The sequence below is a fragment of the Drosophila santomea genome, chromosome 3L (assembly GCF_016746245.2).
Source record: "Drosophila santomea strain STO CAGO 1482 chromosome 3L, Prin_Dsan_1.1, whole genome shotgun sequence".
NCBI lineage: Eukaryota > Metazoa > Arthropoda > Insecta > Diptera > Drosophilidae > Drosophila > Drosophila santomea.
Genome location: NC_053018.2, coordinates 10,292,255 through 10,310,026, shown reverse-complemented (window position 1 = coordinate 10,310,026; position 17,772 = coordinate 10,292,255). Strand labels below are relative to the sequence as shown.

Sequence of the window (17,772 nt, the reverse complement as noted above, 5' to 3'; positions counted from 1 at the left end):
TGTCCAATTCTGGAAGAGCTCTCCTTCGTTCCTTGGCTCTGTAAATAAAGGTGCAGTCACGGCGGCGTGTCCTTTTGCACCACCCCCCCTCACCCATTTTCTCTGCTTTCCCGCCAGGACACCACCCCACACACGTACATATCTGTGTCAGGTCGCTTGCAGTTTTCATTAATGTTGCAACTGGGCGAGGAGTTCGTCGAGGTCCAGGTGCAAGCGAGACGGAGAGGGAGGGAGGAAAGGGACGGAGACAGAGGAGACCTGCAACAGGATCCTCCGAACAAAGTAAATATGAGTGCGTTGTATATCGTATATTGTGTTGCAACCTTAGGCGGAAGGACATGCAATTTGTTGTTGTTTGCCCTTGTTGTTACGCCAGCTATCGCTCTCCCCCTCCGACATCCGCTGGCCCGCATGACTCCCTCTCCCTCTCTCTCTCATCATGCATGCTGTTTGCTTTGTCTTGTCCTTGTCTGCCGGCGGATGGAAAGAGACGGGACGCTTTGCTGCTCTTTGTTGCACCTAAATTGACAACAATATCGTTTCATTTGCTCACTGAAGTGAACTCATCAGTGCCCAAGTCCTGCAGCCTGCTGCCCACCAACTCCCCTCGCTACAGAGAAAAAAAAACTAAGCTATAAATAATTGACACTAATGATGTGCAAAATATTGATCTTCAAACTGAAATCCATTTAAAGTTTAAGCAACCTACTGAAGTTGATCTATAAAGCTAATAACCAATAATTAAGAATAGTTTATCATCAACTGCTGTTATTGAATTTTTCTCAGTGCATTCCACACATACCCACACATTGCCACATCATTTTTTGCCAGCTGCTGCCGCTTGATTATATTGGCTCTCAGCGAGGAGGACAATGTGGTTCCACTTGAAGTTTTAGTGGATCGCCCCGCTCCTGATTGCTGATGCATGGTTGCGATGCCGGTGCTCCCTCACAAATTTAGCAGGCAACAATTTAAACAAATTCAATTGTCAGGGGAAGGGGGCCGAGCTAAACTCATTTACACTTTTGCCTGCCACTGTTGGCCATGGCAAAAAGCACAAATAAGTAAAATATGAGCTAAAAAAAAATGTACACAATTTTTGCAAAACGAAAATTCTTGAGCTTGAAATTTGCATTTGTTATTACTTCGTCGGTTTGCAGTGGCAATTGTTGAATATGCAACAATGCCCCCGAACAGAACCTCTTCTTCCCCCTCCACCATCGAGCGCTATAACTCGGTTAGCAGATTTAATTCCAAGCCAGATCCTGATTGTATTACAATGTGGGCGGCATCACGCCCCTTTCATTTGAAAGTGGAGGAGAACAGCACAGAAATATACGTTGAACATTTCCATAAATCATAAAATTTTTGGTTGGCAAATGAACTGCATTCGCCCCAAGTTGTTGAGCTAGGGGAAATCGTTTGTAAGATGCCAAATGTGTGTAGAGATCTCGGCTGAAATCAAAGTAAATTGAAAGTACTTTGCCAATTAGTTGAAAAATAAAGATTTGCCTGCACCTAACTGCATTAATCAATTTATAACTATTGCTAAGTGCTTTCAGGAGTCAAGAGTTGAAGCTGGAAATACCATAAAACATCTTTCACCTTATTTGGTTAGATTTTTATCTGAGTTTTTAAAGTGCATTTTTTGTTCGTCGAGTGTGAGTTAAGCAAATTCCTACAACAATATTTTCTGTGCTACCAAATTGGAAACTTTTGGTTTTTTGCCGTTTCGCAAAGTTTCTAATACCGAGCAAGTAGCGAATGCCGCTCATCAGACTACGGCCACGCCCCCAGGATTCCCCGACGCCCACTTAACCCCACAGTGACCCAGACTTTTAAACACCTCTGACAATATGTGCAGAAAGTTGATAACTGGAGAAATGTTCTCGGGTCGAGTTGGTTAGGAGTTGTGGCAAACTTTACCGAGATGGACTCTAAGTGGGTGGTGGGTGGCTGGTGGTGGGATGGGGTGACCAAGGTCAGCGGAATGTCGGAGCATAATCGGCTTGTTTAATTAGCTCACTAAGCCCCACCTGGATGGGCATTATGCGGCTGTCGGAATAAGATGCTCTGATTGAAAGTGCCGCGTGGCTTGCCACAAAAGCGACAACTAATTGCCACATAATCAACAACAGCAGCAGCACAAGCACACCACAAAAACAAGGGACAACTAAAGCCCAAGGCCGCAGGCGAGGTTTTCGGGTGGTGCTAGGTTTATGGGGTGGTGCTGCGAGTGGTGGTGCGGATGGTGGTGCTGGTGCCACACAACTGGGTAACTGGGTGGCTGGATTTTGAACACTTGCGCTTTTTACCAACTCAATTTACGCTAATTACTGACTTTCGCTTCAGCGATAACTGCTGTCAGCTGGCTTGCACCCCGTCACTTTCCCCCGGATTTTCATCATCCCGATACCGCTTTCCCTTCGAAGAGCGGGAAATCCTTTAGCCGGCCATACAGTTTTCCCATCTACCCATCTGCCACGCATTTCCATACGCCGCGCGAATTTATATTGTCATTAGCTCTTTTTGTGCCAACTTCAGTGTATTTTATTGAAATCCCTGCCTTCTGGCCACATCATCCAATTCGCCGCTTAGAAGGAAGAGCTTATTTAAGAGCACTGAAGAGTTTTTAAGAGCATGCGCACTCTTTTCTAATTTCCGTGCGACTTCTCTTTGACACTGACCTAAGTCTGTCAGTCTGGCTCGAGATATTGTCCCAGGCAGACAACTTACGTCTCTTATAGAGATGAATATATCTTAAATATAAATGTATGAAAACCTTACATACACAGAGTACAAATGGGTAATCATATAATCATGTTAGCATAAAAATGATAACAGAATATACAATTTTCTAAAATAAAAGAATATGTTCTTTAGAAAAATGTAATTACTTATTTAAGTTTATACCTTTCATGACTATATCATGATCATATTGTATCATATTTTATTTTTCAACTAACCTAATCATTATAATAATCTTTGAAAATCGAAAAAGACATATGTAGTTAGCTATGTTTATTAGCAGCACAAACCAGTCTTTATTTTAGCTGTGCGGTCAGTTTTGGCCAAGTTATGGCGAAAACGCCGATTGAAAATATCCAAGTTTTTATACATTTTTTTTTTAGATTTTTTGATAAAAAATAATCTGTTTTCTTTCAATAGCAGTAAAAATAGTTGTCCAAAATTGGAATGTCATACCTCGTTGAATTCGTAACAAAATTCCCTATCGATCCATGTACATACATAGATATGCTAATTTTTGGCCATTTTTCGCAAATTTTTGTGATGGTACCCCTTATCGAAAATGCAAAAATTTGTCAAATTTTTTTTTTTCGAAAATCGAAAAAGTTGGGATACACATAGTTAGCTATGTTTATTAGCAGCACAAAACAGTCCTTATTTTAGCTGTGCGGCCATTTAGAGCCAAGTTATGGCGAAAACCCCGATTGAAAATATCTAATTTTTTACAAAATCTTATTATGGGCAATTACTTCGTTTACCACATTATTATAATTTTTAACTAAATGATGTTATTGTTTAATATACATTTTTAACGCCCCATAATAAATGTTTTAAGCTTTTTGCAAGTTCATCTAGGCCAGCTGCTCCCTAGCAGAAACATAAACTGAATTACTGCCTTTCATTTCCCTTGCTTTTAAGAACTGGAATCACATCGTGTCAACTAACTGCCCTGCATTAAAATCAACTTAACCCCTTAAAAACAGGATCGTAAAGGACACTTTTATTTGCTTTGAGAACATAATTCGACGGCATTAAGCTGAAACCCCCTGTTGCCACTAACAAAATAATCTCGAATTTCCAAAACTATTTAAAACCTTTTATTGCAAGACCTTGAAAGAGGACTCAGTGTTGTGACTAAAAAAGAGAAGAGCAAATTAAGAGAGCGCAATGCGGCGAATTCAGCTGCAACACTTCGCTGGGCGCACGATTTCCCGACCCCCTTTTCCACACACGCATTTCCCGAGCCGAAGACAACAAACCCGAATCGCCGCTGATAAAGGCTCGTGTGAGTTCGTGAATGCCCCCGGAGGCCCCAACAAATGCTCCACTGCTGGCAGAAATCAGTTTCAGTTTCTGTTTCTGTTTCAGTTTCAGCGCGACATCGACGGTGAACGAAAGGCGAAGGCGCGGAAAAGCGCGTGAAAATTCGAATAAAAAGTTGAGGGAAATGTGAGGCCCAAATACGTGAGGCGCGACATTTTCCGGACAATAGTGTGTGAGCGTGTGCATGTGCGTGAGTTTCAGTGACTCGAGGCTAGAGAGTGTGAGTGCAAACGGATAAGGAAAAGCGGGCACAATTGGGTCGTAAATTTTGGAAAACGTGTGAAAACGCAGGAAAAGCCTCATTGCCCCATTGCCGGCAGTCGAAAATTGAATGACCTTTTGTCGCTCCTTTTGTTGTTCCAGTTACTGTTTAACGTTACTGCTGTTGCTGCCAGTGCTGCCATTGTCAAATTAAAACGCTTTCGGCACGCGAATATTTTACGACATCGCCTCCGAAAATCATACACCTAAAAAAGAAAAGTAATAAGAAATCTAACGAAATTCGGTGCGTGCTAGCTGCTTGTCAAATGTGTGGCCAGAATAAAAAGAATAAAAGCAGGAGAAGCATTCCGTCTGCGGACAAACAAATTATAAAAGTGTTAAACGCCCACACAACGGCCTCCAGCCCCGCCCCCCAGCTATCTCATTAGCATGCAGCAAATTAAGTTGTTTTATATTTAGACGACGACGAGGGGAGCCCAGAGCCCAAATACAAATTAACAAATTAAAACAACACACAAATGCCAAACAAAAAACAGAGCCAAACTATCTTTGATCTGCGTCAAAACAAAAAAAAAACGCTGCCACAAATATCGAGCGTTAATACATTCATTTGTGTGTAATCCAATATTTCGGCCGAGGGGAGACACTGAAAGAATGTGACAAAAATTAATAGAAAACACATAAAATATTAACGGAAAACAAGTGTGCTGGGAAATTTACGACAGACTGATCACAGTGCGTATGCGCAATGTGCGTCGCCCAAAAGAACCGAAATAAACGAGCATATCGCTCGTATGGGTATGATAAGATGTTGTGGCTGTTGGGGAAAATTAAGTTTCCTTGGGAAAAACTTTCGCTTGTCTCAACTGAACAACTGCAGTTGTTGATGGAAAAGTTTTGTCGAGTGCCAAGTACTTTGGCTTTTCAACGATTTTTCTTTCTCCCCCAGCCGCAGCACCAGCACCAGCACCAGCACCATTGTGTTTGGTATCAACTTTTAAGGCCATCAGCTTATGTGCAATCCTGCCCTGACATCCACAAACACAATTAAATTGTTTCCTTTCTTTGTTCTCGCACATAATGCCATGTAGCCAATAAAATGCGAAACCCTTCCTCAATAAAATATTCATGCACCAGGAGTTAACCGGCGTACAATGGGCCAGAAACAAAAGAAAAAATAGCCCATGGGCATAGAGTGGGTGTGGGTGGCAAATTAAGCCCACCCGGAACTAGAGTTGCCCCCTAATCACAGTTACTAAGCATTAGAGCAGACACTGCCCCCAAGCTGAGAGGCAAAATGCAGACGCTTACGATTAGAAAGAGAGGCGAGAGGACGCTCAGAAAGAGAGGGGATATGGGCAACGAAGGAGATGGGCATAGCAATTGGATGCGTTAACACTTTTGAGAGACATTGCTGACGTTGGCAGGAGTCTCAGACTCAGTCTCCGTCTTCAAGCCCTGAGTCCTGAGTCCTTGCCTCGGGCTTGGCCCTCCTGTTTCCCACATTCCGGAATCCCCTGCCCCTTCCTAATTCCATTACGGAAGCAACAGTGACAAGTGGCCAAGGACTCAAGGATTCCAGGCAGGATTCCCAACAGGAGCGGCATGTCAGCAGCAGCCACTTCTGATTGAAGTCGCACACAGAAGATTCTGCAGGCAAAAAAATTTCAGCTCAGAGCTAGGCATGATCTTCTTTTTTAAGTATTTGAAACAATTTTGTTTTAAAACTATAAATTGTTTTTAAATATATTTATTGGATTTCATATAAGCTGCTTTAAAATTTTGATTTCATATCAACAGCTGCAAAGAGTTTGAACAATATTCGTAAATGGCAATTCTGTTAGTTTTACAATGAATTATTTTTAGATTTATTTATTTTTTGATGCCAGGTTTGATTATTTATATTTATTTATATTGTTCATATTATTATGGTAATTCTGTCAGTTTTACAATGACATTATTTTTAGAATTTTTTTGTTGATGCCAGGCTTGATTATTTCCAGTCAAAAGATAAACAAATCGATACATGTTTTAATAATAAAATAGACTATTCAATTGTTTCCATTATGCATAATGAGTTCTCATTGTTTCGTGTTGAAATCTTCCCATTGTTTTACTGATCTGGCTGATGCCTTTTTTCTCTGCATGTCGAATGAGTCCTGCAGTTGAACTCGGACCTTAATCCCAGCCCCCTGCTCATTAGTGTGTCTGTCTCTTGCGGAGCAGCGGAGTTTGCAATTAATTAAGTTTTAATTAATTTCACACAGTGCCGGAGATAAAAATTCGAAAGGAAAACACACACACCATGTGTTCCAAGGGGCGTGTGAAAAAGGCAATTCCCCAGCAAATGTTTAACAAATTAGATAGATGTAAGGAGAAATGCTCAAATGGCAGTAAAGTTTTCCCAGTTTTTCCCCTGGGCAGGGCAATTGATTGATGCCAAAGTGAATGGATGGCAGGCAGGTCTGAAAATAGTACAGCCAGAAGATGGGGCGTTGCTGCTTTGAATGAGTTGTCCAAGAACGCCTCATAATTTTGGGGTTCCTGGGGCGGAGAATTATTTTCGGATCCGGACACATGCCACCGAAGTTTTGGGAAATGAAATATGCAAGGGCAGCTGACCAGAGACACTTTCCAACTTCTGTCGATTACTGATTCCGGTTTATGCATTAACCATTATTAATTGTACGATGTGAGCAGGTCCTTCGAAGGATACAGCATTGGGCGTGTAATGTTCTCCTAATTTGTAGTGTAAACTTTTGTGTGCTCTTGGAGAGGGAAAAGGATTCCATTTTGGTCCCTTTTTAGCTTTAAATAGTTCTCCTTACTCACAAGACAGTCAGTTGTTGAAATCGATAGTGGATTGCTTTTAGAAGCAGCTGCTTTATTAGTTAGCAAAATTCTTAAGAGAATTTTAGATTCAGAAAATCTTGATTTGTGCTGTGCTATATTGTCCATCAGAATCTGGCTTATCAGTCACAAATTTAATCAATTTATGTTGCACAACATCGAGGGTAGAAACGGCAAAAAAACGACAACGAAAGCCGGACAAATGAAATTCCTTTTAAAGCTCTTTAGTCCCAGACGAAAATCAATTCTTTTTGGGTACGTTCCAGGCGAAAGGAAAATAAAAAGTTGTCCATGGAAATGCGAAACGAGTCGGGCAACAAAAAATATTATTTCGGCCTAGGACGAGCCAAAAGAGCAAACACAAGTGCAACTGCAACTGCAAGAGCAGCAGCAACAACAGCAGCAACAACAACAACAACAACAGCGACAGCAGCAACAAGGACGAAAAACAACAAGGACCATTGCGAAAAAGTTCAACAAACGAACGTTAAAGGATTAAATTGTCTGCCATTGATATTAAGTGTTTTAAATGTCATTGCAAGTGTTTAATTCACGCGAAGCGAAAAGAGAAAATTGAAAACAGGCGCAATTGCAGAGAGAAAAATTTGTAGTCAAAGCTGCAGTTTGAAATTAGATTTATAAAGCTATGTTTTATAATATAATTTGCTTATAATCATTGAATTATCACTTTTTTCAATTTGCAAGGGATTTCTATGTCAAAGTAGCAATCTTGAATCTTTTTAATTGGAGAAATTGCTAATTTACAATCTATTTTTTTGGAAAACTACGATTTTTTCTCTCTGCAGAGAAAGCTAATAGAAAGCAGGACTCAAAAAAGTGTTGTGTGTGAATAAGGGAAATCAAAACAAAAATATATCAACAGCAGATATTGCCTGCCATAGATCAAAGCTCGTAAAGCAAAGTGTGAATTGATAGGACACAAAGCAAAGTGATAGAAAAAAGAGCCGAAGGAGGATTTGAAGCAGAGTGCAAAGGTTATAGCTGCAGCCCTAAAAAGAGACAAAAAGGCACAAACCGAGTGGGTCATCGCAAGATGTTGACCCTGTGGACGGCACTCTTCTGCTGCCTGACGGGTAAGTCAAATTCCCCACAGGATCCTGTCCCACAGGACAAACAACTCATCCCATGTACTGCAGTCTGCTTAAGCATGCATAAGATTATCAGCAATATATATATATATATAGGTACATACATATACAAAATAGGCCTCCACCAATCCGCTCAAGGTTGTTATTGTTGCCGCCTCGTCGGGCGCTGAATCCTTTTAAAAACATTTGTGGTTCGGGCTGCGAAAATCCTGATTTATGTTTCTGCCTGCTGCGTTGTCCTTGCAATCCTGTGCTGCTGTTCTGACATGGCCACTGCCAACCGCAGCAGGAGCAGTGAAAGCGATGGGTACACGCAGAGAAAAGTCTATTACTGTACAGATCAAATACAGTATTAATATCTTGTCTTCCTAATATAAACACTTTTTCAACTGCAACAATACTGAAAAATTGGTATTCAAATTTCTGCGAACTATATTTGATACTTTCAACTAAGCACACTCAAGTATGTATTTATTATTAAGTTTTATTATTTATTATTATAGTATTACCAATACGGAAACATTTTTTTTTCATCTGCTTATTTTAAAAATGTTCCTTAAATTTTGTACAGTGTAAAATTGAGAGACCAACGCGGAGCCAAAGCAAACAAATGCGGTCGCTTGCTGGTCGCTTGGGGTCGTTTTTAAGGGCATATCGCATAACAGCAGCTCCTACCAGGAATGAGGGGTTAAGGGTTATGTTAGGTGGAGTGGGGTTTAGGGGTTCAGGGGTTAAGGATGAGGTGCCTGGTGTCACTGCACTTTAAATTTTAAACGCGCTTCAAACGCACACAAATTGCTTCCTACACATAATTATGCATAATTGAAAAGTGTAATTATGCCCGAGACTCCGACTTTATGAGCCGCAAACTGTGCGCTCAATCAGGCGGACAGCAACAGTTGTGGGTGGTTCGAGGAGTGGGTGGTGGTTGGTTGGGTGGTGCTGATGCCACACGGCCAAAGGAGCCACCAGTCGACCCACTCAAACGCGATGTTTATGACTCGCAAGTCCTTTTAATTGCGTGCCGCCTGCAAGGAGCAAAAGGGCAAGAAAAGCGAAGGAGCGTTTTATTTTCCCCAGATAGATTTAGCTCTACTCCTATTAAATTTCATCCTGACATCACCAGACTTTCCTAGGGAATGGCTTTTTCTGGCAATAAAATGTGAGGTATTGTCTTTATAAATAATATTTGCAGTCATTTCTAAAGTGTTTAAGTTCGCTTCATAATAATTGCAAATAAAAGAATTTTTAAAATTGAACTTAGCTTGCAAATATTTATGTAACGCTTTATATAAATTAATGGTAAAAGTGTTTGGCAAATACAAAATATTCAAGAATGCTTTGATGCACCAGAAGCAATATGAATTTGCGTTGACAGGATGCGAAATGTGTTCGCAAGATCTTTATAAATGGATTTTCGCCCTGACGCTGACATATATGTTTGTCATTCGATGTTGGATGATTGTGTAAGCAAAAACTTATCGATCCTAACACTATATACCTGTACACTCGCCATCCATTTGGCTTTATTTCTTTGCCATTCTGGCAGCCAACTTTTCATTGTTTGTGTCCTTTGTTTGGGCTTTTGCTCCTGCCCGTTTGGCCATGTGTTTTTATTGCATTAATTTTTATGGTCGCTTGCTTTTGTTGTTCTTTAGTTATTGTTATTGTTGTTGTTGTTGTTGCTTTACGGGATGTTTTTGTTGTTATTTTTATTGTTGCTAGCAGCCCTACCGTCGACTGCTCTTGTTTTACTTAGCTGCGTATGCCCCAAAGTAATAAAGCGAATTGGTTTTCCTCAAATAATTTCCATTTTAAATCCAGTTGGCAAATCCCCGCCCACTCTGGTGGATTGCTGGTATTTTCTTTCACTTTTTGCTGTACTTTTGGATTTTTCTTTCCGCGTTTTCTTGTTGTTATTTCGGCTGTTGTGGGCGCTAAGCAAAAGTGGCTTCCCTTCCCGCATCAGATTGTTTCTAAAGTTTTCACCGAGATTTGTTGTCGTTTGCCAAAAAGTGGCAAGTGGCATCGGCAATTGTTTCTCCTCCGCTGATCCCTATGTATATATACATACAAATATACTACTTGAGTATTCCTTCATTATTCAAAAGCCTCACGATGGAGGCTTGTACTGTCAGTTGTCAAAGGAGGCCTCAAAATTTAATTGAAATTTAGTGTAAACACAATGACAGCCAGTCGATTATCCTGATGCGGCGGCTTCAGTGGCTCCTGCTCCGTTTCCATTTCCTTATCATTTTGCTGTTCAACTCGTTGGCAGACTAAACTTACAATGTGTGCAGACATATATGTACTGAGAAACAAATTCTAAATCAATTTGACTTGTGATCAAAATTATCATTGCAGCAGCTTAAATTTTAGTTATACATATAAATTTGCTAAAAAATCACTTTAATATTACTAAAAATAAAAAGAAAAGTTTTCTTACTGATAAGAGTGTATCAATTTGAAAGCTGATATGGTGGTAAATTTATCTATCTGTATAATTCGCTATATTGCCCCGGCAAATCCTTTGCGCGCAAATCCTGTCAACTTCGGCTTGACTTTCCAATTTGCCATCGTTCGCCCCTTGTATGTGTCAAAAAACTTGGAATCGACCCCGCTCAATGGTGCCCCCTGACCCCGCCGAACATAACATTTCACACGTGTCACTGAGCAGTGAGTTGTTGGCTGTCAAGATGCCACAGCTCCACCCCACCCCGATCCTCGCATCCTGCGAGTCCTGCGAGTCCTGCGAACCACCGACTGGATTGTAACCCGCTGCCAAGACAACCACCAACGAAATAGGGGGCCCAAACTGTATCGGCTCTGTATTAGCACTCACTCACTCGGCTAGCGGGCCACACCCCCAGCCGCCCACTTTTCCGATTTTCCCCCTCCCCTCTCTTTACAGGCAGCGAGCAAGTTGTTTGCCTATTTGCTTTGTGCATATGGAAATGAAATGGCAAACAAGAATGAGAGCTGAAGTGGAAAGTGGAAGGAAAGTCAGGGAAAAATTACGTTGACACAGGCAAACGCTCTCAAACACACATACGCACACCAACGCCAAGTGAGACTTTCAACCTACATACTTTCCATCAACTTACAGCAACAGCTTAATGCAATTATTTACTGTTTCCTTTTCAATTAACTTCACAAGAAAAGTGCCCTTAAATCCTTAATATCAATATAGTGAATATCAAATTAAATAAAAAATAAGTTTTTCTTACAAACCTAAGAATGCCCACTAGCGAAAACATTTCAGACTGCACATAAAGGTAATTTGAACTGCCCAATTTAATCGAACAATTAAACTTCATTACGGCATTACAACGATTACCAATCAATGAAATGCTGAACAAAATGGGATTTGCGACAGTCGAGTATTTAATTGGTAGCATAGCTACCGAATAGTTGCACTGATTAAAACGAAAGCTATGCTCAATTTAGTTTTATCACTTTGAAATGCAATTCAATTACTTAGGGCCATTAAACATCCTTTTGCAATAAGTTTAACTTACAGCAGCTTGAAGATTAAAGAACCAATGGATGGTTCATAATCGCACTGATTAACGATATGACATAACTCAGCGCTGATACTGGAAACTTTTCTCACGCTCGAGTTTGAGCCCTTTTCCTGCCAATTGCCACCGAAAGCGTTGATTGCCCTTTTTAACCCTTTTTTAAATGGGCAAGAGCTCGCTTGAAAAACTTGAAAATATTCCAGAGGTTCTCGTGTTTCGCCTTTTTGGGTTGGCAGTTCATTTGAATTGTTTTTTTTTTTTTTGCTGTTTTTCTGTTTGGCTGCCATTTGTATCCTTTGTAATAGGGTTGCCTATTTTCAAATGCCCCCCCCCTCCATTTCATTTCTTTATTTTGCTTATCGGGGAAGCGGCAACAAAAAGCTGAGCAAAATAAAAGCGAATAGGAGCATGAACAAATTGTTTACGGATGTGTTTGTGACCCGCTCCTCTGGCAACAAAAAATACAACAAATACAGAGGGGGTTGAGTTCAAACCCCAAACCACCAAAACCAAGAAGGGATGTAGCAGAAATTCATAACAAACTACATTTCATGGCTTTGTGTCTGTGTGTGCTGAGGAAATTCCACTGACTTTTGGCCACCGTTTCTTTCCATTTCCCTCCTCTTCTTTTTTTACCAATTTTTTCTTGGCTTCTTCGGTATAAATAAGCTCTGGGCCAGGCCAAATCGGACTGCTGCAGTTGTCGCCATTCTGGGGCAACAATGGCCAATAGGTAGCATACACACACACACACACTCCTGTGTGTTGCATGGGTATTTTGCCATGGCCCTTATTTATGGCTATTTGTCGGCGGAGTTGGCCAGGACTTTCATGGCATCTTTATGGCCCCTAACTATATATGCATATCGCAGCATTGGAAGTTTGCAACTTTAAAGTCAACAAACTGCCAGTCGCAAAATAGAGGGAAAAAAACACACTCTCCGCCCAAGAAGTTTACTTTGCAGTTTCTTAGTGGGCTTTACTTAAGCTTTTTCACCAACTTTTCGTCAAGTTTTTGTGTTTGGTTATCCGTTACCAAGGAAATCCTCTTAATCATCTTTGCCAATAAGTGTTGAATAAATGTGTATCTTATTTATTGCATATTTAATCCTCAACTAGCTCTCCCAAATCAACTCGATTATTAGTTTTTAGGCTTATGTTTGCCTGGCTCGATATTCCACGTCAATTGAAGTCAATTGTTGACATATTTGCCAACAACAGCAGACTTCCATGACAGCCTCCCTTCGAGCCTGGCTGGCTTTTATTATTACGCCAAATTGATTTTCAATTTAGTTCAATGTTTATGGTCAAATGATTTCATTTTTGTGTCAGCCATTGGCTGTGGTGGTGGTGGTGGTGGTTGACGGTGAGCCAGGACCTTCGGGCAGGACCTCCCTCAATTTTTGCCCTTTGTCTAACTTATAAATCATTTGTGCGGCGATGCGTAAGCAAACGCCCCAAAGAGCTTTAAGAACCGGCTCGCCCGAGGGATAATCCAGGGGCCCAAAAATAAATATGTATGCGAAACGAGGTAAAAATGAAAAGCGATGCCCCGAAAGTAATCCCCAATCGATTTACAAAAAAAAAAAACAAAATACAGAGGATACAACGAAGTGTAAAGGAGAAGCGAGACTCATTCAATGAGTTTCCGTTCGCCATTTGGTGACTTTGAGCGAGGTTCCCTTTTTATATTTTTGCATAGAGGAAGTCTTCTGCTGTCGGGGTGTATGTACGTATACATTTTTTATGTATTTCATATCCATTAAGTTCAAAGCGAAAGATGTGTCCGGACAGGCGGCAACATCGGCGGAAGCCTCTAATGTATTGGCTCCGACTCCACTTGGGTTCCGCCATTCCTCTGGATGCTGCCACCCCAAATCACCACCATGCACCACCCTGCACCACCCTGCACCACCCGGAACCACTCTGCACCACCTAGCTCCTCTGATTGCCCCAGTACGGTCCGCTTTTCGCCCGGCGACGTTGAAATTTCAATTACTCAAGCAAAATGATAAATGAACTTGTAGCCGCAAATTTTTGCTTTGCCTTTTGTCTCGGCCACCTCGACCTCCCTCGTCCTCCCTCTGCTGCCACTTTCTTCATTCTTCTAACCAAAAGCCATTACGAAGACAGCCCACTAAGTGTGTGGGCGTGGCAGAGGCTGGGACAGTGGCAGTGGCAGACATGTGTGTATTATAGTGTGTGTGTGTGTGCAACTTTTGCCAGTTCCCCAAATGTTTGACAGTTTTTCGCACGAAACAGACCAGCATAGTGGCTCATTAAACTTTACCAACTATTCCGGCACAAAGAGCCGCAAAAAAAGCATGTCTCGGCTTAAATAAAACATTTTAGGAAATTATTGTCTGGCAGAAACGATGTCATTTGGTTTCAAAGCTGTGGTATACAAATAATTTGTACTGTGTACGTTATTAAACTTGCAATACTTTGTGTTTAAAAGTTGTGAATAAAAACTGCTTATTGTGCATAAAGTAGTTCGTGGGTTACTTTTAGCCTACTATTTTAGTTCAATGCATGTTCAAAATGTTAGTTAAAGGTCAACAGTTAAGTTTAAATATATTTTCAACTTTTTTTTTCGCTTTAAAAAAAGTAAGAAAAAAACCCTTTGCACTTGTTCCTAATTTCCTCACTTTCCTCGATGCTTTTCACAGTTAAATGCCCTCTAAGTGCATACTTTTATGACGCACTGTTTGAGTGTGTTCAACAAAGTTTTACTGCAAAAGGTACGAGAGGGGGGAGTGGTCCGGTTCTAGTTTATTTTAATAATATTTGCTTGGCCTGCAGTCCGAGTTGCCGTGCCTGCAGTTGCAACAATGCATTTGTCGTTGCAGCTGAAGTTGCACAGTGCCACTTAATTAGCGACTGAAATGTGTGGCAACATTTTGGCTGGCGCAGCATGTTGGCGGGAATTGAGTTAATTAAATAAGCTGGCATGACAACTGCTACTAGAGCGACTTCATTAGTTGCGAGGGACTTGAACAAGTCCAACCAATCCGACACACATGTGCCCACTCCACGCACCCTCGAGAATTCAATCACTCAACAACGAATTCAACGATTTCCAGACACTCATCGATATTCAGAAGCTGTTTTGTTTGCTTGTTTTTATTTTCCTCGATGCACAGGAGAAAAATGTAATGTGGTCAGGATAATATAATATTTGTAAAGTACCATTTCACTATTTGCATAAATGTGATATGGGTTTTAAACTACAGTGCATGTAACTTTCGATGTCTTAGCTACTTTTTCCCACCCACTTATGTATTTTTTTATTAATCAAACCCTTTTTGTTTTGTGTGCTGTCTGTCCAGAATCCAGCATTCGTACTTCTGCTCAGTGAGCCACTATAAACTCCTTTCGACATCCACTTAATTGCATTTCATTCATAGCTAAGCAGCAGCCATCCTGGGAATGGAATGGAAAGGGAGAAAAGTGTCCGTAATGGTGTGAAGTTTTATTTCCCTTCAATGCCATTTCACACTCGCTCCAGCGAATTGGTTTAAGTAGAATGCAAAAACAGCGAAACAAAAGAGAACTGAACATTTCACGACTCGACTCTGAAATGACCATTAAAAACTTGCTTACCCAGTGTGTTTATAACAAAACTAAAAATATTGTTTTATGTTCACATGGTCATAAAAGAGCATAGTTTAATTAATCATTGGTGTGTTTATGGGAGTGAAAATTTGTCTAGATGTCGTACATATGCTTGAAAATGTCTTGAAATTCTCGATAAGTATTTTCACAGAATTATAAATAGAATATATTAAAATAGAGTATAGATATTTATCGGAATATATAATTCTTGAATTTGTAGAGCTTAAATTCGATCAGAGCTTACGTACTCGTATATACCCAATGAATACTCGTTTCAGAGGCGCCAGGGCAGAATGCAATGCCAAGTGGATGTTTGGGTGTTCGGTGGAGTGAGTGATTGCGGTGGGTGGCTTGGTTTTCGATTCGCAAGGTGGGCGGTGCAAAGTGGGTGGTGTCGACTGTGGCTGTTAAGAAGTGAAGGAGTGCGAAAGTGAGGGAAGCTGCCGGAACAGCGAAAGAGAAGTGCCAAACAATGGGTGCAATGAGCGCTGCAAGTGGGCAAAAAAAATGAACAACTTAAGCTGCTCAGCGTTGTTGAAGGTGCTTCTCATTTTGGCCAAAGTTACCCACCGAAAGCGAATGAGTGGTATCGTATGCACAAAGTTTGCAGCAATTGAAAAAAGAACACATGGTATATTATAGCTTGGAGTCAAGTGTTGCATAAACAACTTTTAACAATACGATGTTATTTAAAACTTACTTTAGTATAAAAACTTTGGTATGGAATACGAAGAGTTGCACCTCATATATCACTCATACGCCTTGTGGTCATAATTGCAATTTAGTTTTGGTATTTTTCGTTTCCATATATATACAAATGCCTGAAATTGTTCTCAAAGTCCACTGTTTGGAGCCTTTTTTTCCTAAATCTTACCCTCTTTGTTCTCCTGACTTTAAAATGCGGCACGGACATTCCAATCGCTTTTGCCTCTTTAGCCTGCGGCATTGGCGGTGGCTAAAAATTGAGACGTCACCGCCAACGCAGCAAAAGGAACGCAGTGGAAATACAAAAAAAAAGGAAAAAACCAGAAAATGGAGTGACTGGGGGGAGTGGAAAAAGAGCAAACTTTGTTAATTGAATTGTACGCTGCACGACTTCAATTGCAGGCGCTTTCTGAGCGATTTCGATCGCGCTTTTGGTCAATGTTTTAGCTGTCAAAGGGGTGCGGAGGTTAGATGGCTTAAGTTTCGGCGTCTATTCTAAGCGTTTTGGTATTTGGCACGTTTTTCGTTTTATCTCTGCTCCCCGCACAGAATTCCAACCTCCCACCCAGCACAAGACCCCACTTTAGTCCGCTTGACTAAATGTGTTGGGATCCAAAACATGCAATGTAAACACTTACGACCGCACATCTGCTGCCAACACCCCCTCTCTGTCCCTCTTCCTTCAACGGTTTTATTAATACAAATATTAATTTTTGCGGCGCTGCATGTGGCAGGCTTGTTTACACTGACGCCATTGCCGAAACCACCCAGGGATTTACCAACCAACTACCAAATAACACGCCCTGTCGTTGGTGTTGGTGTTGGTGTTGGTGGTGTATATCATTATCCCACTCTCCACGCACTTCAATTTGCATGAACAAGGCGAGCTGGTCCCCTTAAATTATGTGCCACAAAGGCAGCGGCAGAGCCATCGCCCAAAATGAGACTCCCTGGCCAGCGACCTTGACTATGGCTTCATTTCTGGTCCCAGCTTTTGAATAACTTAGTCGGGCCGAGAACTTTCGGGGGCCCATCATCTTCTTGGCCGAGAAAGGGGATTGCATTTCTGAGTTGATGAACAGTGTCCATCAGCGATGCACTGGGAAAAATAGGAGAGAAATTAAGAAATATACGTTATCACTGAAAGTGCGATGTTCAAAATCAACTATTAGCTTTTTAAAATATTTTTTTTACATCAGGCAAGCACTTTATTATTACATTAAAGCAGAACGGAACTAATTATATTTTTACTGAGAAGGCGATGTTTCTTTAAGAGATTCTTAAAGCAATATTACAGTAAGTAAAAACAATCTGAGTCCAGTTTTCCCCAATGCGCTGGTGGGCAATCGCACCTGGCCTGACCCACCAGACCCACCTGAACCCACCCGACCCACCCGAACCACCCGACCCACCTGATCCTACTGACCCAGTTCAAGGCTGCAGAAGATGAGTGAACTAAGGTGCAGCGAATCAGCCCGGAGGCCAAGCGACTCGGAAAGGGGCATCCCAGTGGGGTACATTAGCTTTGAGGAAAACTTTGTGGAAACTTTCGTCCTTTGCGGTGCTGGGCAACTGCAAAGGGTTTGTCTTTAATCTGCGGATAGTTGGACAACTTCTCGTCGAGAAACTACAAATCAAACTATTTTCTACTTAAGGGGACACTTATTCCAGCTTGAGGT

At 41.2% G+C, this 17,772-nt stretch overlaps 1 protein-coding gene across 6 annotated transcripts in view; it reads left to right on the top strand.

Annotated features, from left to right (window-relative positions):
* The first annotated feature begins 4,132 nt into the window (after window positions 1–4,132).
* LOC120449139 (zwei Ig domain protein zig-8) overlaps window positions 4,133–17,772 on the top strand; it is a 40,032-nt gene continuing 26,392 nt past the window's right edge. For 2 of the 6 annotated variants that reach the window (XM_039631459.1, XM_039631453.1), the window contains exons 1-2: window positions 4,133–4,291; window positions 7,950–8,237. In XM_039631459.1, coding sequence (XP_039487393.1) covers window positions 8,198–8,237 — 40 coding nt within the window. In that variant the 5' untranslated portion in view covers window positions 4,133–4,291; window positions 7,950–8,197. The remainder of the gene's footprint in view (window positions 4,292–7,949; window positions 8,238–17,772) is intronic. The other 4 variants (XM_039631457.1, XM_039631456.1, XM_039631455.1 and 1 more) reach the window with 4 other exon arrangements.